This window comes from Lacerta agilis, chromosome 14, assembly GCF_009819535.1.
Source record: "Lacerta agilis isolate rLacAgi1 chromosome 14, rLacAgi1.pri, whole genome shotgun sequence".
NCBI classification, from domain to species: domain Eukaryota; kingdom Metazoa; phylum Chordata; class Lepidosauria; order Squamata; family Lacertidae; genus Lacerta; species Lacerta agilis.
Window position 1 is genome coordinate 12593360 of NC_046325.1, and position 24237 is coordinate 12617596.

Sequence of the window (24237 nt, forward strand, 5' to 3'; positions counted from 1 at the left end):
AAGAAATGTTAAAAGATTATTTATGTATGCAACCACAGCAGCAAGGATGCTATTTGCCCAAAGATGAAAGGAACAGAAAGTTCCAACGAAGGAAGAATGGATAACAAAGAGAACAGACTATGCTGAAATGGCAAAGATGACCGGGAAGATCCACAGCCAAGATGAAGGAAAGTTTGTACAAGACTGGAAAATGTTTATAGAATACCTTAAAGTTCACTGTAAAGAGTTAAAAACATTAGCAGGATTGATATAGTATCTATGAAGTACCATGTACAGTAGAACCTCAGCTTACGTTACCCTCGGGTAACGTAAACTTCGGGTTGCGAAAGTGGCAAACCCACTTCCGGGTTTTGCCACTCGCGCATGCGCAGAAGCTCTCTCCGCGCTGCGTGCATGTGCAGAAGCGCTTTTTTGCCATGTGCATGCGCAGAAGCAGCACTTCTGGTTGTGAAACCTCGGGATCCGGCCAGAGCTCTGGAACAGATCCCGTCCGCAACCAGAAGTACCACTGTATTAAGGTTATTAATGGATTTGAGATTGAATGGAAAAGAAAACAAAGGGGAGACATTAGAAACCACTTGGGGTGGGGGGGGGGAAGTCCAGGAGGGATAAATAATTAATTAGTTTTAATGTGTTATGTTGAAAATTTTAAATAATAATATGTATATATATATATATATATGTGTGTGTGTGTGTGTGTGTGTGTGTGTGTGTGTGTGTGTATTTTAAAAAGGCAGTTCTAGCATCCACCCAAACAGGGAATAATTAGAGGGTAAGCAAATCTGTCAGTTTCATTTTCTCTCCAGTTCTCATTTTTAAATCCAATCTTAAATTCACCTCCACAGCAGTTTCATTTTTTTTAAGTCTCCATGGAAATTCATCAGCATTTTGTGTGAATTTCTCCTAATACATACATGTGTTATGCCATTTTGCCCAATGCACACCTTCTTTTTTGCAAAGCAATTCCCCCTTCTATAATGCCAGTTTTATGTGATTCTCAAACATGTGTGCATTTATTGATTTATTTTTACTTTTTTACAAAGGGATTTATAAGCACACTTTACTCCAGCACATGCATTCTTGCACACATTACCTGGCAGCAGAACTGCGAATTTTAAGGTTGGCCATTTTTCGATAGGCGGAATGTTCCAGAAAGTGTTCCAGAAAGTATGTTGACCACGAAGTGCGAATTGAATCAAATTTCTTCCCCATTCCCAGTAACAGTATTGTTTAAATCAATCAAGAAGTGAATTTATCTATTTTTACAGGATTCACACACCCAGGAGAAATATTCAGAAGCTAGGATTCAGCAAGTAGTGTTGTGTTTACTGGTTATCAGAGAGAGACTTCAAACCACAATGAGGTCAACTGTGTCTTGATCCTCAGTGCATTTGTTCTTCTTAATCCCTGCCCTCCATCTCCGTGATCCACACATTGTCTGCCTGTTCAATCCAGCTGCATGTGATCGGTACTAACCTTTTACCAGCAGCTGGTGCGGCTGGGTATAAAGAGCCCAGGGATATGAAGGGGAAATGTTCAGCTCTACAGGAAACTGAATTCACCGCTCCGACGGGCCCCTGGGTGACTTGGAGGCGTTTCTGAGTAGCGCTGGCCGAGCAGATCGCGTAAGTTGGTGCAGAAATCGTTCTGGGTGATAAAATTGTGGTCCTTAGATTGTGTCAGGGAGTGAGGCTGGGTTTGTCTCCAAAGGAAACGCTGGTTGCAACCCAGCTAGAATCACACCGTGTTGACTGTGTAGGTTGGGGAAGCTGCCAACCTACGGATACTGTTGGACTCCAACTCCCACCACTGCCAGCCAGCATGCCGAGTGGTCAGGGATGATGGGAGTTGCAGTCCACAACATCTGAAGGGCCACAGGTAAGCTCTCCTTGCTGCAAAGGGTGAATAGAGGGGCCCCCAAAGTGACAATTTACAGGTCAAACTACGTGAGGCAGCAGCAGCCCTGTTTTTTTTTTCCTCATGCACATTTGTGACGCAGAAGATGGAGAGGAGAGATTTTGTGTTTGGCATAAAAATAAACATGAATGTTTGCAGGGACCCTTCCCAGCATCACCTCCTTATGGCCCAGTGTCTGCTTTCTCCCCCATCCCAGCTCCAGTATCAGCTGGGCTGTAAGGAAGGGGAGAGTAGGAAGGCTCATTTCCCTTCAGCTGCATGTGTATTATTTGGCCTTAAAAGCAGTTTTCTCAGCTTTGTGAAGAATATTCACTGACCAGAAGCAGAGATCGTCCTTCCCGTCACTGAACACCCGTTACGCTGGCTGGGGCTTACGGCAGTCAGAGCTGAAAAGCATCTAGAGAGGGGCACAGGATACCCACTCTGTGCCCCCCCAGACTAAAAAACCCCTGATTCTAACAGTATGTGCTTTGCAGTCATGACACACAAGAAGGTCTGAAGTGTGTGACTGTGTTGTGTGTGTGTGTGTGTGAGAGAGAGAGAGAATAAGGCACCCTGTTGCATGTATCCATGACTGACCCTCAGAGGAAAGGGGGTCTCATGTAGCACCGATTCCCTTCCACACAACAGAATCACCCAGAAAGTACGGTACATCTCTATTGCTGAGCCTCTGACTAACTGAGCAAAAGGGTAAGGGATGTATGAGACCCCCTGAGGGACTAGTTCCTTGTTACAAGAAAGGGTAACAATACCTGGGTTTGGGTTTTTGCTTTTTTAAGCTTGTTTGAGAGAAGCTATTTCCCCTTCAACGTTTAGTGCTTTTTCTGTTGTTGTTTAGTCGTCTTAGTCATGTTTGACTCTCCGTGACCCCATGAACCAGAGCATGCTTTGGAAACCTCTCACTTTCTTCTCAAGCCTTCTCCTTTTTTTTAATGTCTATGGAGTTTTCTTGGCAAAATACTGGAGCGGTTTGCCGGTTCCTTCTCCAGGTGGATCACATTTAGTCTAAACTCTCAGCTATGACCTGTCCGTCTTGGGTGGCCCTGCGCAGCATAGCTCATAGCTTCTTGGGGTTATTCAGGCCCCTTCGCCACGTCAGGGCAGTGATCCATGAAGGGGGCCTTTTCTGTCACAAAATGGTAAATAAATAAATAAATAAATAAATAAAGGTTTTGTTCTCAGGGACTGTTCCCTTTCCTTCCTTCCTTCCTTCCTTCTCCCTTTCTTTCTTTCTTTCTTTTAAATTACCTGTTATGTCCCAGAGCTGAGTCTTACCAATGAAACCATGCAGAGCAAGAAAATTGTTTGTGTGTGTGTGTGAGAGAGAGAGAGACAGAGAGAGAGAATAAGAAATTGCCAAAAGAGCACCTTTAAGACGATCACTTGGTGTAATGTTGAAAACACAGTCCTGGTGCCTTTCAAAAAGTGGGGATTCCACTTTGCTTCCACTTGGTTTGTCTTTGCTTTTCCCTGTCACCAAACTGTGCCTGATACACACCCTGCTTTGATAGAGAACCCTTAAAGCATATGAGAGACTTTGCCCTCTTTTGCATATGGGCGCCCTAAAAACATTCCTGAACAGAAATTGAAGGCTGTCGCAATCCGTCTCACACAGTTTCTGCTTCGTGTGACAGGTTACCTATTGTTCCCTGCTGCCATCTAGTGTCAACTGCACTGACCTAGCCTACTTTTGTGGTGGGTGTCTTGAAACTGGGGCAAAGGAGCTCTCTCACATTGGTACTATACAGCTAGATGCGACCATTTGACTTAAACCCTGCAGAGCAGCTGCCAGACAGTGTGGGCAACATTGAGCTAGATGGACCAATGGTCTGTGTTTGATGGTAAACAATACTTCTTACAGTATTGTTCAGTGCTTTTTTTCTTTAAAAAAAAAAAGTTTAGGGGTACTCTCATTTTGACTCAAGAAAATCACCATTTCATAGTTCAAATCAGGAAAGATAAATACAATAAATGGACAAAAGTACCAAAGATTCACAAAATGTTTAAAGGTAAAGGTACCCCTGACAGTTAGGTCCAGTCACGAACGACTCTGGGGTTGCGGCACTCATCTCGCTCTATAGGCCGAGGGAGCCGGTGTTTGTCCGCAGACAGCTTCTGGGTCATGTGGCCAGCATGACTAAGCCGCTTCTGGCGAACCAGAGCAGTGCACGGAAATTCCGTTTACCTTCCCGCCGGAGCAGTACCTATTTTTCTACTTGCACTTTGACGTGCTTTCAAACTGCTAAGTTGGCAGGAGCTGGGACTGAACAATGGGAGCTCACCCCGTCGCGGGTATTCGAACCACCGACCTTCCGATCGGCAAACCCTAGGCTCAGTAGTTTAGACCACAGCACCACTGTGGTTTAGGGGTATGCATATCCCTTCATCCCCCCCCCCCCCCCAGAATAAAACCACTTGTATTGTATTGTTCACTGCATCGCCAACGATGCAAGTAAAAAACAAGTAAAAAATCCATGTGGAGTTTCGATTTTTTGTTTTGTTTTCCTGTCAATCACGTTTCTTTAAATGCTTTTTAAAAAATTTGACCTTCATTTGCAATGCGTGTTTGTTTTACGATATGCACTGCAACCCATTTTTAAAAAATATAAAGTGATGCGAAATAAACATTTCACCCGCTTCCTTTCGATGGCTGTAGGTTCATCGGAAATCAGCAGTGACAATGATCTCCCTGAAAGGAAACAAAGCGCTACTGCTGTTCCTGTTGGCCTCTTGCCTGACCATAAGCCGTGTCTCCTCGCAGAATCCTCGGCACGAGAAGTTCCTGAGGCAGCACAACGACTTCCCCCGGACCAATGTGGCCGGGCAGGATTACTGTGGGGCCATGATGCTGCGCCGGGGGATGACGAGACCTTGCAAAGACACCAACAGCTTTGTCCATGCGCCCAGGAGCAACGTGAAGGACATCTGCAGCAGAGGCGGAACCCATTACCGCCGGGCCCTGAGGCTCAGCAGGGCACAGTTATCCGTCACCACCTGCAAGCTGCAGGGAAATTCGCAGGGCCAATGCCGCTACTGGGCCCACACGGGACAAAGGCATATTGTCATCGGTTGCGATGCATCAGGGTGGCCTGTCCATTTTGAAGAAAGCAATTTCATGTAGGGCAGACTTGCCTTTTCCACTTGCAGCAAGAGCACTAAACAGCTGTAAAAATCTTTGAAAGCAGGTGTTCCACGGAGCTGATTCACAACAGAATTGTCACCTGAATTTCACTTACCCGAAGTTCTCAGTTAATGTATGTATAGTGTAGTAAGAATTTGCATATTATTTCTTGGGAAGTAATTGTGTACAGCTGGAAACGTTGGCAGCATTAAGATAAATTCAACAGTGTAAATAAGTTTTGATGGATGCAGTGCTTTTTTTCTGGGGGTACGCAAGGGTACGCATACCCCTAAACATTTTGCGAATCTAAGTTTGGCTTCATTGAGGGGCAGTATTTCAATATGAATAGGAAAATGAGAGTACCCCTAAACATATATTTTTAGGAAAAAAGCACTGGATGGATGTAATAATGGAATGCTGAAAGCTTTAGTTTTTGTAAAATATGCAGGGATTTATGATATGTAAAATGAACCATGGAAAGAGAAGAAGGGAAGTCACTGATATTTTAAGGATGTAAATTGTAAAACAGAAAAATTAATAAAAATTATATACAAAAAAAGAAAGAAAAGAATTCCCCTATTATTTCTTTACAGAGGCTCATCAATGTAACGAAACATGACATTGTCCATGCCTTGGATTAATGCAGGGCTGCTCACTATATAACCCATTAAGCCAGAGATTCCATTTGGCCACTTGCCTGGGACATTAAAATTCAGATTAAGGCGTTGTCAGATACCTGTCAGGCCACATAATACAGGGGTGGGGAACCTGTGGCCTTCCAGATATTGCTGGACTCCATTATCAGATCCAAAAATGTGGGACTGGATCATCCAGAGATTTCATGCCACATCGAACAATGCGTTTCCCAAATTCAACTGATATACATGGATGGGCAAAAGAGAGCAGTTGTTTTCCTGCCCTGTCTCTTATACTACTGGCAGGTGTCCATGCTGAGGTTCATTTGCAAATGCTGTAAACCCACAAGATCCAAGACACATAGGGTCAATCCGCATGGTTGGTTACCCAATTTTATCCAGAGCCGTCTCTCCTCCGCACGTGTGGGACATATTGGAGACAGGTATCAATCTAATCTGGCCCATTGATTTTACTCCTCTTTCTCCAGCCATTAGTACAGTGGAACCTTGGTTTTCGAACTTAACCCGTTCCAGAAGTCTATTCAACTCCTGAAACGTTGGGAAACCAAGGTGCAGCTTCCGATTGGTGCAGGCGCCCCAGAAACAATAGCCGGCAGCCACAGCAATCATTCGGCTTCTGAAAAAGTTCGAAACCGTAACACTTACTTCTGGGTTTTCGGTGTTTGGAAGCCGATTTGTTCGTCAACTAAGCCATTTGAGAACCACGGTTCCACTTGTCCTGTTCTACATACATCTTTCCCTCCCTGACCCCCGTCATGACAAAAATTAAAGCTGGATTTCCCACTGTTTTACACACACACACACACACACACAGAGTGAGAGAGAGTGAGAGAGAGTTACTGTTTAGACAATTATAGGTTTAATGGCATCAGGTCAGGGGTCACCAAGGTATCCACAGATGTCTTTCCAGATGCCTTCAAGTTCCTCCACTCCACGCACTGAAATAAGGCTAGAAAGAAACATTCTTTTGTAGTCAGTATAATAGGCTGCAGCTTTTGCTTGGTTGCAGTGCTTTTGTGGTGCCCACAACACACACATTTGCAAATGTGACCTTGAGGCCCAAAAGGTGGAAAGCCTCTGCATTAGGCTATCTGTCCAACAGCTGAGGAAACTATTAAACCGTTGTCATTTTGGATTCAACGGTTTCTGATTAGAGTAAAAATGAAATGTAAGCCTGCATTTGAAAGTTGGCAACATTTTTGAACATTTTGAGCATTTCAATATGTTTTCCTGTGTTTTTTCTTTTTCTTGGATGGTAATAGAAGATATTATGTGTATGACGATAATCTCAGCCTCGTTCAACATTTGAACGAGGGATGCTGTAGGAATGAATACAGGTTCAATACAGATTTGTGGATACGGATGCACTCAAGCTTTGTCCTGTGTCAGATCACCATGTAGTGTATCTGTAGAAGTGTGCATGCACACGAAGGCTCATACCAAGAACAAACTTAGTTGGTCTCTAAGGTGCTACTGGAAGGAATTTTTTAATTATTTTTTTTATTTTGTTTTGGCTATGGCAGACCAACACGGCTACCTACCTGCCACTTGTTTCTGTTACTCTAATACAATTTTTTTTTAAAGTCCAGGAATTATGTTTAAAAATAAAATAAAATACATAATGCAATATGTGCACAAATCTACAACTTACGTACATGCTGCTCTTTATTCACATAAATGACCATGGGAATAATGTGTGGGATTTCATTGTTTCCATGATCACCTAAGTTTGGTCCTTTTCCAATGTAATTAGCCCATTGCTGTTCCACCCTGTTTCTTCCACAGGCAGCACAATCTATTGGCCAATGTGCATTCAGTATATATAATTTCAAAGGTGCAAAAGAAACTGAGCTCTGGAGGGAGGATTTCAGCTTTTGGGGAGGAGAGATTTCTGCTATAGAGATTTGTTATATACATCTGTGCTTAATGCAGTATTCCCGGAGGTGTCTAAAATAAAAGATTATATTGACTGAGGTCTTTTCTTTGTTTCATTTCATCATTCTACAATGCATTGTGCATGTATCTAACATTTCCCTACTTTTCATCCGATCCCCCTGCAATAACTTGAAAACAATAAGGCACAGGAATTTTTTCTTCACATCAGTGAAATAATCCAGTACAGCCATTTTAATCAAAGACTGAGTTGTAGTAGCTAATTTTAAATATGTGTGTGTGTGTGGTGAACTGTCGTGGAACAACCTCACAGAAAAGAACAGTGATTATCCAGAGCTGCTTGCTACTTGCGAATGGGTCTCCATAACAGTTCAAGCTTCAGAGACACAAAAATGCATTATTATTTTTTATTCTCTTAACTTGAGAAAATGAAAAAAATAATAATATGCCCGCTTACTCAGCCAAGCTCACACGTGCAGCTCACAACTCCCCAAGGTGGACAAACTACGTTCTGTACCGTATTCCCGGAAAGCTAAAGGAAGCGGGCGGGGACATCCTTGCCTTAGAACGCCAAACGAGCGAATCAGCGAGCAGTATGTAAATGCACCGCTCTTAAAAAAAAAAAAAGTGACAAAAAATACAACAACTGAGGGGAGGTAGCTGCTGCTAATTGGTGACTCTGGGGCCAATCAGCAGCTTAGGGGGCGTGGACACGGGCACCTGCCTCTCTGGCTTGCCCTCGCTCTGTGTTCCCGCAGCTTGTAGGAACGGAGTGGAGAGTTACGCGCATGCGCTTGTATGATGCAGCTTCGGTCGGTGCCCTTCCCAAGATGGCGGCTGCGATGTGCCTCGGCGGGGTGGGGGGTGGGAGGAGCGTTTATGCGACGGCGCGACGAGCACCCATTCCCTTCCGAAGATGGCGGCTGCGAGGTGCTTGTGGAAAACGTGGAATTATCCTGTGGCGTTTAGGGTGGGTTTCCCCCCCCTTCGCCCCCGTTTATCCGCGAGAGGGCTTGGGGCGGTGTAAACTTTGCATTTCCAGGCTTTCTTTAGGGTTGAGTTTATTAGGTAGCCCGTTCCATTAATTTGCGGGTGGTCCGACTTTCCTGAATTGTGGCTTATGGGAGAATGTGATGCTCTCAGGTTGTAAACCTGCCGCAGTGTCGACCCAGATAAACCTAAAATGCTGGTGTGTTTCTTAGTTTATTTCTGGTTTTCGGATTTTTTTTTGGGGGGGGGGGTGTATGTGTGTTTTGAATTGGTTCCACTAATAATTTTATTGCTTTGAAAACCCGCTTTCAGGGTGATTATTTTTGTTTTTCTAAAGCAACCCAGCAGCATGCAGATGTTATGAAATTGCATGCAGCCTTAATAATTGCAATAATAGTAGTGGTGGCGATGAAGACCAGCCCCCCCCCAACTAAAATGTGGATCTATCAATAACTGTGGTTATTTTTGTTCTTTTGGGGCACCACTTGCTCTGGATTCTGCTTGGTTTTATTTTGTTCGTTTGTTTCATGAAATGTATGTAAAATTCATACAACCTTAAAGCGGCTTGCAAATGGATAGCCTAAGACACAAATGTTCAGCCCCCAATCTTTGGCTCTGTGACTTCTTTGTTAGCCCACCGCTCTCCCCTCACTTGGAAATAATGAAGTTCATACTTCCACCAGGTGGTTATTTATGCCATGCTAGTCTTATTTGTTTACATTTATCTTCTCTTTGTATGTATTGTATGTATATCTTTTCCACTCAAAGATATGGGTGGGGTAGAAATAATAAATTATTATTATTATTATCATCATCATCATCATCATCAAAGCAGCTCACAACAGCAGCAGAATTGTTTTATGCCAACATAGCTTTGCAACTCTAATTAGACAGACATTCTGATGATTTTTAGTATTTTTCCCCCATGGTGTTTTTTTTATTGTTGACCTGATACTTTATAATATGGTGACATAGATACACTTCTGTGAATAAAAGAAAACATTGTGAAATGCATAAAAGCAAACAATTAAAAATCGTTTTGAAGACTAGCAAGTTTGTTTCTCTGAGTTTCTTAGGGATGTGGATGGTCGCTGTTTGGCAAAGTGGTGCTGGATTGGGCCTCCCTAGCTTAGCAATGTTGTCTTTCTACTACTTTCCTTGGCTTCATAAACCTGCATTACTCCTTATAGTTCAGTGTTCAAAACTACCATTGTTTTAGGCCAGACATCATGAAACTAAGGCCCGCGCGAGCCAATTGTGCGGCCCCCAATGACCCCCGCCGCCTGCTCTTACCACCGCTGCACGATGTGGTTGCCCATCTCTGGGTTGACGCGGCGATGGAAATAGCTTTTGCGCATGCGCAAAACGTCATTTCCGGCGCACTTTCAGGTCTGCAGAGGCCCGTGCGCACACAACAGAAGCTATTTCCAGTGCTGCGCCGACCTGGAAGTGCACCGGAAAAAGTGAGTGTGCACTTATGGGCACGCGCTCCCCCGCCCTCTGGCCCGCTGCGCAATCGGTGCCAGAGGAACTGACCCGAGGCTGGGTATGTTTGGGGACCCCTATTCTAGGCGCATTTTGTGACAGGGGATTTCATTAGCACGCGCAGTTTCTCAGCTTAGTACTGAGCCTAAGATTTCAGATTTAAATTGCACAGTGGAAGGAAAGGAGGGCCTTTTTTCTGTCTCCCACTTCCAGCTACTCTGAGGAATATTAGTGGGGGTGGGCAGGGTAAGGACTAGACCATGTGAAAATGAAATATTTTAGCTGCAGTTCATTCATTTTCAGCTTGTATTCTGGTTTTTAAAAAGTGTGCCTAGACATTCTGTTGTTGCGCCCATAAACTAGTTTTAAGGTGTCATTTACCTCCTATCTTTCATATCTCAGTTTGTAACACTGCTGTAGTTCTGCCTGGCTGTGAACATGTCTTTGGGTCTCATAACTAGCCCTTTTTTCTGTTTGTCTACCCTCAGGGCCTGGCTACTGTCATACCCAAGGTCTCACAAGTAGATAATTCTTCCGATTTCTTGGGCAAAATTCCACATCGCCAGCACCCGGGCATCCTCCATCTCAAAAATGTTAGGCTTCCTCCTGAACTGGTAGAAGTAGCTCACTTTCTGGTAACCGGTAAGCAAAACCCATTAACAATGGCACCTCTGTGATATGTGGGTTGGGATGAAGGGTAGTGGACTCATATGCACTTCATAGATTTGTTGGGTAGGCTGAGTTCACTCTTCCCAACTCCAGAGGTGCGGAGTTAAAGAATGATTTTGTAATAAACTATTGTTTTCTTTGTCCCTTGATGTTGTATATCGGGGCGGGAGAATACGTGACCCTCCAGGTTGTGTTGGATTACAACTCCCAATCAGCACGGACAATAGTCAGAAATGAGAGTTATACACTGGAGGACTACAGGTCTCCTAGCCTCCTAGCCTTGAAGAGGGAATGGTCCTTGGGACTTCGTTTTCTTATTTTGGTGATAGGTAGGGAGGGAGAGAGAGAGAGAGAGAGTATACACATGTGCAGTGATTGCTTTTTATTGTATTGCTCCTCTGAGCGATGCAAATGTATCAGAAAGGCAGGATATAAATCATTGCATGAATAAACAACAACAACAATAAAGATAATATTTTTTTAGCTTATTCCTCAAGGAGGTACGGGGCTTTAGACTTGCATCAATGAGGAGTTAAGCCTTCAAGTGTTGTGGGCCTGACTCTGTGCAACTCCCTCTTGCAAAAAGTTAGACAGGCACCATCCCTACTGAGTTTCAGTTGCTTAGGAAAAACTCTTCTGTTTCAGGAGGCCTTTGTACCATGAATGCTTCTCAGATGTTTTTCTTTTAGATTTTAAATTATTGATGTTTTAAAATTTTGAAGCCTTAATTTATGTTTTTAATTTTGTACATGGTATATTTTGTAGCTGTAAGCTTCCTGGAGACCCACATTGGGAAAAGCAAGATACACATTTCTTAAATCAATAAATAATTAAGTGCTTCCCCGCCCTTGCTGTGCAAGTACAGTGGTACCTCTAGTTGCGGACTTAAGTAAACACTTCCGGGTTTGCCGGGTTCGTAAGCTGAAAGTCCGTAAAAAGAGTGGAACATAACACGAGGTATGACTGTACACACCTACATTTTGAGTTGGTGACAGGTCAAGGATTTATACAGACTGGATTGGGGAGCAAAAGACTTCTGTTTTGTTGCTGCTTTTATTAAATAATTAGAATCAAAATCCCTTGCTTACCTACTGCAGGTTTTTTGGGGGGGGTGTACTTACTACCTGTTGCTCATCCTCTGATAAGAAAGTTCCCTGCATGTTCGTAGCATCATAACAAGCTGAGAAAGTGCTTTGGATCTTCAAGTGAGAGCTGCTGTAGGTGCCCTTACCCTAACTAGCTTTTCGTCCCCCCCAGAATCCTCCATGCGGAATCTGGAGCAACAAACCAAGGCCCTCACCAACTACCTGTGGAGCCGCAAACGCCCCCTGGAGGCTGCAGATCTGCGCAGGAAGGCTCATGAATTGGAGCAGAAATTTCGGGAGAAGGGAAGTGAGTGCAGATTTGTGGGGTAGTTGTGGAGGAGACAGTACCTATTCCCAGAGAGTGAGGATATGACACTATTCCCAACTTAGCCATGTAACCTGCTGGGCGATCTTGAGCTATTCACACTCTTTTAGCCTAACATACCTTATGTGTTGTTGCATGGGGGTGGGTGGGAGAAAGGGGGTTGAATAATGATGGATACTAGTGTGGGAGAAGAGTGGGATTAAATAAAATAATTTGACTTCTTCTGTCTCAGATGCAACAGGCCCTCTGGATGAGGAAGCCGAGGCAAAGCTGCAGAAAAAGGTCTTGAATGCCCTCCGTAAAGCAACTTACCACTGGGAAGAGCTGAAGTGAGTGTCCTGGGGACCTTGCCAGAATGACCTGATTCTCTTGGGTTGATTTGGTGTGAACATAGCATGCCATCTCATATTACTGGATGCAGACTAACAGATAAAGCCCCCCCCCTTTTTGCAAAGCCTTTCTCTTTTTGTTTCACGTTCTAAATATGGAGAATCAATACGGTGACTTATTTCAAACAGTAATGTACAGCAAAGTTACGAGGTCCTGGACATGCATTCTTATATGGCTTTAGATAAATTCATGGAGATTAGCACTGTCTGTTGGTGGCTACTATGCAGAATGGGTGTTTACTGCTTCCAGAGTACCAGAGGTAAAGTGGGTCTGAATATCAGCTGCAAGTAGAATAGGGCTGCCAACCTCATTTCCTGCTTGTGGGCTTTGCACAATAATCTAGTTAGCCATTATGGGAGCAGAAGGCTGGACCAGATGGGCCATGGTCCTGATCTGTTCTTTTGACAACTATATGCTACCAAATCCATATCCAAATATTTTATGCATTTATTTATTTTTTGCTGTTGCCTGCCTTTTGAGACTCACACCCGCCTCTGTTCAGATTTTGTCTTAACTCTAAGAACTAGAAGATTGTTCATTATTACATAAATGGAAAGCTGAGTTTCTCAGAAGGTTGAATTAAATTTGGCCTGCCTGCTCCTTGCTGACTTGGTTATGTGGTTTGTTTGTTTTCTAGGTACACTGAAGAGCTCAGCTTTATATACATGGCAGCCCGGATGGATGGGGTTTTTGCAGCTGTGACCCGAGCTTTCCATGAAGTGAGTTGACGCTTCAAGTTTTTAATGGGTGGAGCAGGGTGAGAAGATGGCTGCGTACTACATGTTCAAAATGACTTGGTGGCTATTAATTTACAAGTAGTTAAAACACCACAAACAAACATTCATTTGGTAAAACTCCGGATTATTCAGGCCTGGGGCTCGTGCAGCATCATTTACATATGAGAACCCCAGGTTCTCATCCCCTTTGAGCAAAGGATTTGCTTTGTTGGGGGTCTTCTGGCAAGCCCTACCTTTATGTCAACAAAACAAAATCCCCCCAAAACCCAGAGGGGTTCTGTCTCCATCCATTGGCCCAAAGGAACAGGAGCCATGAATAGTTTCAAGAGAAGATCAGCCTGACCTGAGCTGCATATAAATGCCTTGCTGTGGGTCACCACTTTGTCCTGGCCTTGAATAACAGGTCGTCCCTCTCTACATTTTCCCTCAGCACCTCTTCCTCATACGTCTTGCCTTTTTATTTTTGGGTTTGTAAGACTGTTTGCAAACGCCCCACCCCCACCCCACCAATTGGTATGAGCGAATTTGGCAAATGGTAATTTGCCTCTGCAAACAGAATTAAAAATACAGGAATGAATAAAATAGATATGGCTTGGGTTCCCTGTCCATCATATAAATGCTTTCTGAGCCTGTGGTCAGTATTTCATTCTTGGTGACCTTCTGGGGGCCAAATGGCAGTGGATAGGGCGAGAGGCAAAAGTATGCAGATCAGGAAACAAAAAGTTTCCCTTTGTTCAATAGGCTAGTTTCTATAAACATCCACATGCACGCACCTCTATCCTCCACCCTGGTGAGCAGGAGCCATTATTGGAATTTAGGGGCACAAGAGGGGTATTTGTGGTGTGGTGTGAGAGTCCTGGGGAGCAAATGGAGAGAGGCCCCAGGACTGACATTCCCCATCCTTGATTTATATACTGCCCATTAAATGACGAAACTGCTTCACCTGCATTATTTCTGTAATGGTTAACAACAGCCCTATAAGGTAAGCTAGCATTACTTAGTATGATTCATCTTATACGCCGGGTGTAGAATCTGCAGTCGAGTATATCTGAACCACTGTATTTTAACTGGAAACGTTGGGGGTTGTCTTATACGCCCAGTCGTCTTATATGCCGGAAAATATGGTACACTGTTGAATTTATCTTAATGCTACCAGTGTTTTTAAATGAACACAATTGTCACCCATATATTCAGTAAACATTTTCCAGTCTTCTTTAAACATGCAATCTTCTTGTTCTCTTATTCTATATGTTAAATCTGCAAGCTGTGCATATTCCATCACTTTAAGTTGCCATTCTTCTTTGGTTGGGACCTCTCTCGTTTTCCATTTTTGGGCTAACAAAACACGGGCCACAGTAGTAGCATACATAAATAGTCTTTTTTTAACACCTGGGATTTTCCCTCTGAATTATCCCCAACAAAAAGGACCCTGGTTTTTTTGTTTTTTTTTTTTGGAAAGGTTCATATGTATGTTCAATTGACAGCAGTCCTTGGTTTACAAAGCAATTTCCCTTTTTGCCTCCTTCAGATCCAGAAGAGAGTCTCCGACTTTGAGCCGCGCACCCTGTTGGATTTCGGCTCAGGAACGGGCGCTGTCACCTGGTGAGAAACCATGTCAATTTTTCTGCAGGATTGAGGGAGGGAACGAACAATTGATGTAAATAGGGGTGGGGGACCTGTGGCCCTCCTCCTGCTAAACTCTTCCCATCAGCCAACAGGTCAGTAGTCAAGAATAGTAGTAGCTGTGTTCCAGTATCTAGAGGTTCTTTATCCCTGGTCCAGGAGTCTTCCCATCCCAGCAGCTCGGATCTTTTAGAAGAGAGCATTCATAGACGTGCCACCCTGCTCCTTTCTTTCCTCTCCTTCCCCTTCACTTTAGGGCAGCACACGGCATCTGGGGAAAGAGTATCAACGAGTACATGAACATCGATAGTTCGGCTTCAATGTTAGCCTTAGCTGAGAGGCTGATGAAAGGTGAGAGTTGTGAGTGGTGCTATGTGGAGAACTTTGTGTGGGGTGGGGTGGGGGTTCTCCTTTGCCTGACATCTATCCAGGAGCCCTATCATGCCGGTGAAATACATCCCCCTCCTGCCCCGTCCTTGATTAATAGGTAGGACGCCAGGTGCCTAATGAATGGGGAAATTATATGCAGGGACCATTGAAATGAAGGGAAGCTCTGCCCCTTTGCCCTTTTGTTGTGATTTGCACAGGGCAGTCCAATGTAACCCTATTCTTTAGTGGTGTAGTGGTTAAGAGTGGTAGACTCATAATCTGGTGAACCGGGTTCGCTTCCCCGCTCCTCCACATGCAGCTGCTGGGTGACCTTGGGCTAGTCACACTTCTTTGAAGTCTCTCAGCCTCACTCTCAGAGTGGGGAGGAAGGGAAAGCAGATTGTTAGCCACTTTGAGACTCCTTAAGAGGAGTGAAAGGCTGGATATCAAGTCCAAACTCTTCTTCTACTGCTTTTTAAGCTTCAAACCTGCGTCTGGGCCATATGGCTTCAGACTCTTTCCGTACTGCAGTTCCCACCCATTGCCACCAGAATCAGGGGAGCACAGGATACTGCTCCATCTGGTACGCAGGCTGAGACCCTCCCTGCCCACAGTCTTGCCAGAGTGGTGCATGCTCTAGTTATCTCCCGCTTGGACTACTGCAACGTGCTCTACGTGGGGCTACCTTTGAAGATGACCCGGAAACTGCAACTAATCCAGAATGCAGCAGCTAGACTGGTGATTGGGAGCGGCCACCAAGACCATATAACACTGGTCCTGAAAGACCTACATTGCTCCCAGTATGTTTCCGGGCACAATTCAAAGTGTTGGTGCTGACCTTTAAAGTCCTAAACGGCCTCAGTCCAGTATACCTGAAGGAGCACCTCCACCCCCATTGTTCAGCCCGGACACTGAGGCCCAGCTCCGAGGGCCTTCTGGCGGTTTCCTCCCTGCGAGAAGTGAGGTTACAGGGAACCAGGCTGAGAACCTTCTTGGTAGTGGCACCAGCCCTGTGGAACGCTATCCCATCAGATGTCAAGGAAATAAACAACTATCTGACTTTTAGAAGACATCTGAGGGCAGCCCTGTTTAGGGAAGTTTTTCATATTTGATTTTTAAATGTGTTTTTATTATCCTGTTGGAAGCCACCCAGAGTGGCTGGGGAGGCCCTGCCAGATGGGTGGGGTATAAGTAATAAATTATTATTATTATTATTATTATTATTATTATTATTATTATTATTATTATTATTATTATTATTATTATTATACAGGGCCAGGTCATTGGTCCATCTTTGTCAGTACTGTCTACACTGGCTGGCAGTCACTCCCCAGGGTTTCAGCAGGAGTCTCTCCCAGCCCTACCTGGGGATATCGGGGATTGAGCTTAGCACCTTTTGCATGCAAAACGTACATTCTACTCACTGCGTTATAGCACTTCACCTGTTGTATTTGAGCTCCGACAAACCTCTCCATGCTTCTACCTTTGTTTTTGTTTGTTTTTTAAAAAAAAACAACTACCCAGGCATTTCTGAGGACAAGAATCTCTGCATCCCAGGAGTCTACTTTCGGCAGTTCCTCCCCGTCTCACCAAAGGTAATAATAACTCATCATCTTACTTTCCTCCCAGTGGCAGCTGCACTCAGAGCAGGATGAGTCCCAGGGGGTCTCGTTAAATCCGCATTCAGGTGCCTACGGTCCCCTGTTGTTCTGTTGACTGGGTACCATTGTGTGTTTCCCTGAATCCCACAAGGATTTCCCACTTGAACTGGTTAACTTCCACATCTAAACAGGTTCCCCCTCCCATTCCCCAGGCTTAATGATTGGAACTGGTCTTCACCCGAGTTTGTTTTTAAATACTTCTTAAGCTGTGTAAATTTTCCATTTAAAAAACCCTTCAAGTGGCCAAATTTTGCTACACTTAAAGAGCACTTAAGAAGAATCAGAGTTTTTCTCAAATAATACCCATGGCTTGAGCTGTAAGGAAGTTCATGGGAGGATTTTTTCATGTCTTCTGCTACTTCCACCAGATCCACAACATATTTGTTACACAGGGCCCTTAAAAATATCCAGTATACAGAAGCCTCTTCTGCCTCCCCAACTGCTGCCAGCCACCACCAGTTGGATCATTTCCCTGTGAAGTAGGTTAAGCCGAGAGTGTACCTTTGTCACAGTCACCCAGGAAACTTCATGGCAGAGCAGAGCATGGACTGATCTTCCCGATCTTAAGTCCAAGAGCTTGACCGTTACACTGCAGAAGTTGTCCACGCTGGCTCTAAATTAATCTTTTGGCCTTTTTTCTTTTCTTTGTTTTTTAAAGGACCCTAAAAATTGTAATTGAATGCACTGTTCCTACATATTCCAGCCCCATCTTTCTCTCTCCCTTTGCTCCACATGCAGGTGAAATTTGACCTTGTGGTTTCTGCTTTCTCACTCAACGAACTCCAAAGTTATGCTCAGAGAGTGGAGACATTGCAGACACTCTGGAGAAAGACAGGTGGCTTTTTGGTAAGTGGGCAAACAGCTTTCCCGTCTGAGACTGTGTTTCTCCCCCTAAGTACATGCAACTGAAGCAACCACATATACCTTCCCTGTTAATCTCGCCTTCCATTCTTCTATTCCACGGATGGGGAATAACTGGGTGTGGCCCATGCGGCCTCCTTACCCATCCTGCAGCATATCCTTGCCTCCTCTCTGCCCTCACTCCCTGTATTGCAGTAAGGCTTGCAGAAAGCTACCTATTTGGACCCTGCACACATATTACACGCTCACCATAATTAGAGCTGAGGGTGTGCGGAGCTCCTATTGGCTCCAGTAAATGGAGGGGGATATGCAATTTCTATCGTCTCTGCAGTTCTCTCTTTTTCTCTGACTGTGACCTGGATCCCTCTGTACATTGAAAGAAAAGGGGGCTCCTGATTCTTAGGGCAACTCAGAGGAAACTGTGAGCTGCTGTTCCCGGATCACCAAGTCATGGCTCTGAGAGAGCAGCAGAAAGTGCAGGCACCTGCTTCCCCTATATAAAATCTTAATATTGTAAACTCCCCAGGACAGGGATTTCTTCTCATGTACTTGGCAAAGTGCCTTTCCCACTGGCGGTGCTATAGATAGTAACAACTTCCCCTTTCATTCCATGCACTGCAGAAGCCTGCTCTTGTTTGGGAATGGGGTGGGGGGGTGGGGCTGTTGCTCAGCACCACCCAGTGTATAGTCTCTCCCTTGTCTTCATTTTTTCAGGTTCTGGTAGAGAACGGGACCAAAGAAGGACACCAGATGCTCATGGAAGCCCGGGATCTTATATTAAAGGTGAGGCACTTCTGTGTGTGGCTTAAAGAAATGCATGCAGGCTATAAAATAGGAGTTGACGACCTTTTTGGACCTGCGAGGAAATGCTGGGGGTGCAACCCCTGACTTCTTCCTGCTCCCCAGGGATAGAAAATGTGTGTTAAAAGTGCTGAGTGAGCAAGTGGGAATGAGTGTCACTCTTCCACCTTCCTCTTCCAGTTCTGCGTACTCTCCATGGGACAAAAGGTGATGGCCTCATAACCAATGGGGGCTGTGAGTATGGGCACCAGAAGAAGACATCAAGGGTGCCGTTACACCCATGGGTGCTGTGTTGGTGACCCCTGAAATAAAACGATTGTTTAAAAAAGGATATCGTGCCAGGAAGCACATCAGCTCCCTTCTCTTAGACTGATGGTTGCTTTATGTCTTTCTCTGGAGCGTGGACTGTAATTAATTTGTGCGGAGGAGTTTAAGATTCATAATTTCCCTCTTGAAGACCTTTAACCCCAAACTCTGCTAATTAACGAAACCTCTCCAGATTAAGTCTCTTATTTGCACAGATACTTAAAAATCCAATTTTAATTAAAGAAGGAAAGTTCATTCCCACCCATCATAATTGTAGCAGGCATTTAGGCTTGTCTTCATTTCAAATGGGCCTGAACTTTTAAAACAAGTTGATAGGCCTGTTCCTGTGGTGGCTGCACCTGCTCGACCTCTGGCCCCTGTATTTTCCTCAATATTTTAGCTTCCTTGCTCATGATCGAGGAAGGACTGTGAGAATGATATGCATGACTGTTTTAAATGAATTATGCTTCTCTACCCCCATCCATCTTCTTCTGTAGGGCACAGATGAAGTGGTTCATGATCCCACAGAGCCTTCCGTTTTTGCCCCGGTGAGTTTTGAAATTTCCCTGAAGCTAGATTGAGTGAAAAGGAGCAGCTGCTGCTGCTGAATCCTGAGAAGAAGGAGGTCTTGTGGATGCTTCCTAGGTCCAGGAATTAGGTGATTTACCTGTTCTGGACAGAATTGTATTCTCCCCCCCCCCCAAAAAAAGCAGGTGCCTCGTTTGGGATTGGTCCACAATCAGTCTTCATTGCTGAAGTGCTTAGGAGCACCTTTTGCCATCTTCGTCTGGTTTGCCCCATACAGTCGTTTCTGTTGTTAACCTCAAGTCTGGACTACTGTAATGAACTGTATGTGGGCCTGCCCTTGAGGCTGGTCTGGAAGCTGCAGCTAGGTTGCTGAATCTGGTGCAGCATAGCTAATGCTCCTCTTGAGAATTGAGCCGGCTGCCAATATACAACGGAGCCAGGTGTAAGCTTCTTGTATTGACATAGAGGGCCCTGAGTGACTTGAGACCGGACTACTTGAGGAACCATCTTCCCTCACATCGAGCTGCTCTGTCACAGAGATCAGATAGTGAAGTACTGTTGGTCAAGTTTTGCATTGCAGTAGTTGGGATAGGGCATTTTCTGTTGTGACACCACCTCCAAGGAGGGAGCTGGTTAATGTCCCTTTGGCGCTTTCTGAAAACCACCCCATCTTCTGGCAACTGGAACCTATCTGTTTTGGTTTGAATATATTATTGTTCCATGTTTTATATTGTATATGTTTTTTATTGCTGTGATTTTTAATGGCGTTGCTGTACACCTGCCCTGTGATTTTGAATGAAAGCCAGTCTAGAAATGTTTTAAATGTACAATATAAATAACAGTACCAAAACTGTCATATGTAGTTCAGATATAACCATCTCAGTATGATAAACCAAGAATGAACAACCTGATGCCCCCCAGATGTTGCTGAACTACAGATCCCATCATCCCAGCCCATTTGCCATGCTGGCTAGGGCTGATGTGTTTTGGGAGTCCCAACAATTTCTGGATGGCACCAACCCTTAAGGTAAAGCAAGGTCTCTTAGAGATTAAGTGCTGTTTCTGCAAGTTCCTTCTAGCCATCTCTTGTGTGTTTGAATTCAGTATTTTTGGGGCTTGTTAAACCACAATTTCCTGTTTCATCCTAACTGAAGCCTCGCTTGCAACCTTGGAAAAAATACTGTGGTTTGCAATCTGTTTTAGTGGGTGGAACATAAACCACAGCTTCTAAATTGTTTCAAGTGTGTAAGAAACCAGAGAGGTTTTGAAATGAGATGCAAGAAACAGGCTGCGCATTTGGCTTATTGGACCAAGATCGTTTCATCTGGACCATGTCTAATAAATTCTTCCACTTAGAGCAATGTGGAGTAGATAGGATACAAAGGCTTGTTAATTTGCAGGGGCCTGTGGGCAAATTAGACTTTGGTTGTCTTCTATTCCCAGAGAGATAAATAACCCTACCATAACCTGACTAACAGATCTTTCTGCCCTTTCTCTCTTACGCTCAGTGTCCGCACCATTTGCCATGCCCTCGTTTGTCGGCTGACCGTTTCCTGCCATGTAACTTCACCCAGACGTATTTCCCGCTGCCTTTCACTTGGGTGAGTTTCTGCTTGTTCCACATGCAATGCTTTTCCACATTGTACGTTGATCAACCTCCTGGTGTGTTCGCTCAGCTTGGGGTGCTTGTGTCGTTACGAGCAATAGGCTGGTTGGCTCAGCTTCCCTCGTTTCCAATATAACTTAACTACGTTTCCCTACCTTACAGACTGCGAAAAAGCATACTGAGCCCTTTTAGTAGTTGTCACCATTCATGCAGGCAGTTCCCCTGCACAGTGGGGGCGCAAAACTATGACGTAGCACACTTGAGAGCATGCACAGAGCAGAAAGCAAGAGCGGGGAGGGGGCCAAATTGTGTCCTCACTCAGGGTGCCAATAAAAACCTGCTCACTTGTCCACGGTGAAGTGTTTTGTATTGTTTTGTTACATAGACGCTTTCCCCGTGAATCAACGATACGGGGCAAAGAGGCGTGTTACTGTGCTCCATTAACAGCACCTGTCAAATACCCTGCCCTTCTCCCTTCACCTCTCTCATCCTGGAGGATCAGGGCTGGGAAATGCTGGCATGCTGAACCGGATAGGGAGTCAGGCAGCTCAGTTAATCCACACCTGATTAAACATGAAGCCAACTTCAAGAGTTGGATTGCCCTTTAGCAAAGGCTGGGAAGCAAATTAGTTAGTGAGAGTGGGAAGCTGTATTCCTCATAGATCCATTTCCCCCTTCCCAACCTTCTGTGTCTTCCTCCAGAACCCACCAAAGAAGGAGGAGAAATTCTCATACCTGATCCTACGCAGAGGATCAGGGGAACAGGAGCAACCCTGGCCTCGGATCACAAAGCCTGTCCTTTGTCGTACCCACCATGTCCACGTCCACCTGTGCTGTCCCGACGGCAGCCTTCAGCACGCAGTGATTACTTCAAAGAAACACAGCAGGTACTGGAACTCTTCTCCCAAAGGTGGGAGGGGCCTTAGTTCTAGACTCTCATTCATTCTCCGGATGGCGCATTGGGTGTAGACTTTCCCCCTTCTTTTAATATTTTTATTTTATTTCAAGATTTCAAGTTATACTTTGTCACACAACAATTATAATCTACTTTAATTCTCTGGGCAAAGTAGCTGCAGGGATGATCAAGGCACCGGAGCAACTTCCCTTTGAGGAAAATTATATCATTTGGGGCTTTAAGCTTAGAAAAAAATAGCCAGTAAATTGTCTGTTTGCGTGTAACACGCTAGAGGTTTATAATATTATGCGTGGTCTGGAGTATGTAGACAGGGAGAGGTTTTTACACCATATCTCATCTGGTCCATCCAGTGAAGCTGAATGTTGGAAGATGCAGAATAGGCAAAAAAAAAAACCCCAACCTTCACATATTATTTTTTATTATTATTATTTATTTATATATTGAATTTATATACTGCCCTATACCCAGGGGTCTCACGGCAGTTCACAGAATAAAATCAAGATATAAAACCACAAAATACATAATGAAAATAAAAAAGAACAACCCAATAGCCCTCCCCTCCCCCAACACAGAAACACACACACTTTAAAAGGGCTTAGGATGTAAATTAGATCCTGGTTTAAAAGGAACGTTTTTGCCTGGCACCTAAAGGTGTATAATGAAGGCGCCAGGCCAGCTTCCCTGGGGAGAGCATTCCACAGATGTGGAGCCACTTCAGAAAAGGCCCGTTCTTGTGTTTCCACCCTCCGGACCTCTCAAGGAGGAAGCACACGAAGGAGGGCCTCAAAAGGTGATCTCAGGGCCAGGGTAGAAAGATTCTTCCGTTTTTGCCCCAGTGAGTTTTTAGTACATAGTCAACCTATGGAGTTTGCTCTTACAAGATGTCACAATGGCTGCCAACTTGGGTGGCCTTCAAAGAGGATAAAGCAGATTCATGGAGGATAAGGCAGTTTATGGCTACTAACCAAGGTGGCTCAGTTTCTGCCCCCCAGTTTCTGAAATCCATAGGTTGGGAAGGTGCTGCTGTAAAGCATTGCATGCGCATTTCCACAGGCACCAACAACATGGTGCCGTACCATGATGGTTCTTTGGCCTGATCCAACAGGACTCTTCTTAATGTTCTTCAGAATGTAGCGGTCATCTGCTCTCATCGTTCTCTCCTACAGGGATCTTTACAGATGTGCCCGGAACTGTAACAGTGGAGACCGCCTCCCTGTTTCGAACCTTGATAGCGAGCCAGACTCAGGAGAAGACAGAGGCGACACAGATGAAGATCACAGTTGATGGGAGCTCTCTACAGCCACCCTCCTCACCCCCAGCGTATACCACATCCTCTAAGAGGCAACTTGCATCAGATTGGCTTACAAATGCTGGATGGCTTTCCAGAATCCATGAGCTGGTTGGATAAACTGGTGCCGCAAATCACATTTCCAGGCCTTCCTGGCCTGGTGGGGGAACTGTGAGATGTTAGAGAGCAGAAGGTTTCAGTAAGTTTCAGGCAGTTTTGTATCAGTGTTAAAACATACTGAAGTTGTTTGTGCTCCTTGGAGACACACTGTGCATGTATTTAATGTAGATCTGCTTTTGCTGTGGTCTTCCATGGCTGCATATTTATTCCTAAACTCCAAAGAGTCATTTTCTGCTTAACCAGTCGCCAGAGGTGCTTTGCCCGTCTATATTCTCTGTCCGAGATGTGCATATTGCAGGCTGAATCTGTATCTGTTTCTGCTGCTACCCTCTTTCAGGTAGTAGGGTGTACATGGTTGAACCTTTAAATCCCTCCCCTGTTCTCACTTCTCTAAAATCTATAGAATAGAATAGAATAATAATTTATTGGCCAAGTACATTTTTCAATATACTTGGAATTTGCTTTGGCTACATTACAATGTAAAATACATTATACAAACAATAGTAATTTACAGAGCAAGAGCCGAGGCTGCCCTTCTCGGCGCCTCTTAAGCTGTGTTTGTGAGTGTAGGCCCGGCTCCTAGGCCCGATGGAGTTGGCCGGAGGAGGGAGCGATCTTCCCAGACACTCACAGCAGCAGCAACAGCAGCAGTGTTCCGGAGGCTTCTCTGGAGCCTCTTAAGCTGTGGCGTTTGAGCGTAGGCCCGCCTCCTAGGCCCGATGGAGTTGGCCGGAGGAGGGAGTGGTCTTCCCAGACACTCACAGCAGCAGCAACAGCAGCAGTGTATCTGTTCAAGACCCCTGTATTGTGGGAAAGGATAGCTCCAAACCTTCTCCTGTGTATTGTATTCGTAGGAGGAATGTTATGGGAGAAAACTTCCAGAAAGATCT

The 24237-nt window shown here is 44.7% G+C and overlaps 2 protein-coding genes across 2 annotated transcripts; both read left to right on the forward strand.

Annotated features, from left to right (window-relative positions):
- Nucleotides 1-4597: 4597 nt before the first annotated feature.
- On the forward strand, nt 4598-5161 carry LOC117057482 (ribonuclease-like). The gene has a single exon (XM_033168331.1). It carries the CDS (start codon nt 4598-4600, stop codon nt 5036-5038), a length of 441 nt encoding a protein of 146 aa, XP_033024222.1. The 3' UTR covers nt 5039-5161.
- Nucleotides 5162-8461: 3300 nt separating this feature from the next.
- On the forward strand, nt 8462-23586 carry METTL17 (methyltransferase like 17). The gene is made up of 14 exons (XM_033169633.1): nt 8462-8557; nt 10551-10704; nt 11989-12123; nt 12374-12470; nt 13169-13250; nt 14797-14870; nt 15148-15242; nt 16785-16855; nt 17660-17767; nt 18497-18565; nt 19387-19437; nt 20926-21018; nt 21726-21910; nt 23106-23586. The coding sequence occupies exons 1-14, from the start codon at nt 8504-8506 to the stop codon at nt 23221-23223; spliced, it is 1386 nt and encodes a 461-aa protein (XP_033025524.1). The 5' UTR covers nt 8462-8503; the 3' UTR covers nt 23224-23586.
- The last annotated feature ends 651 nt before the right edge of the window (nt 23587-24237 follow it).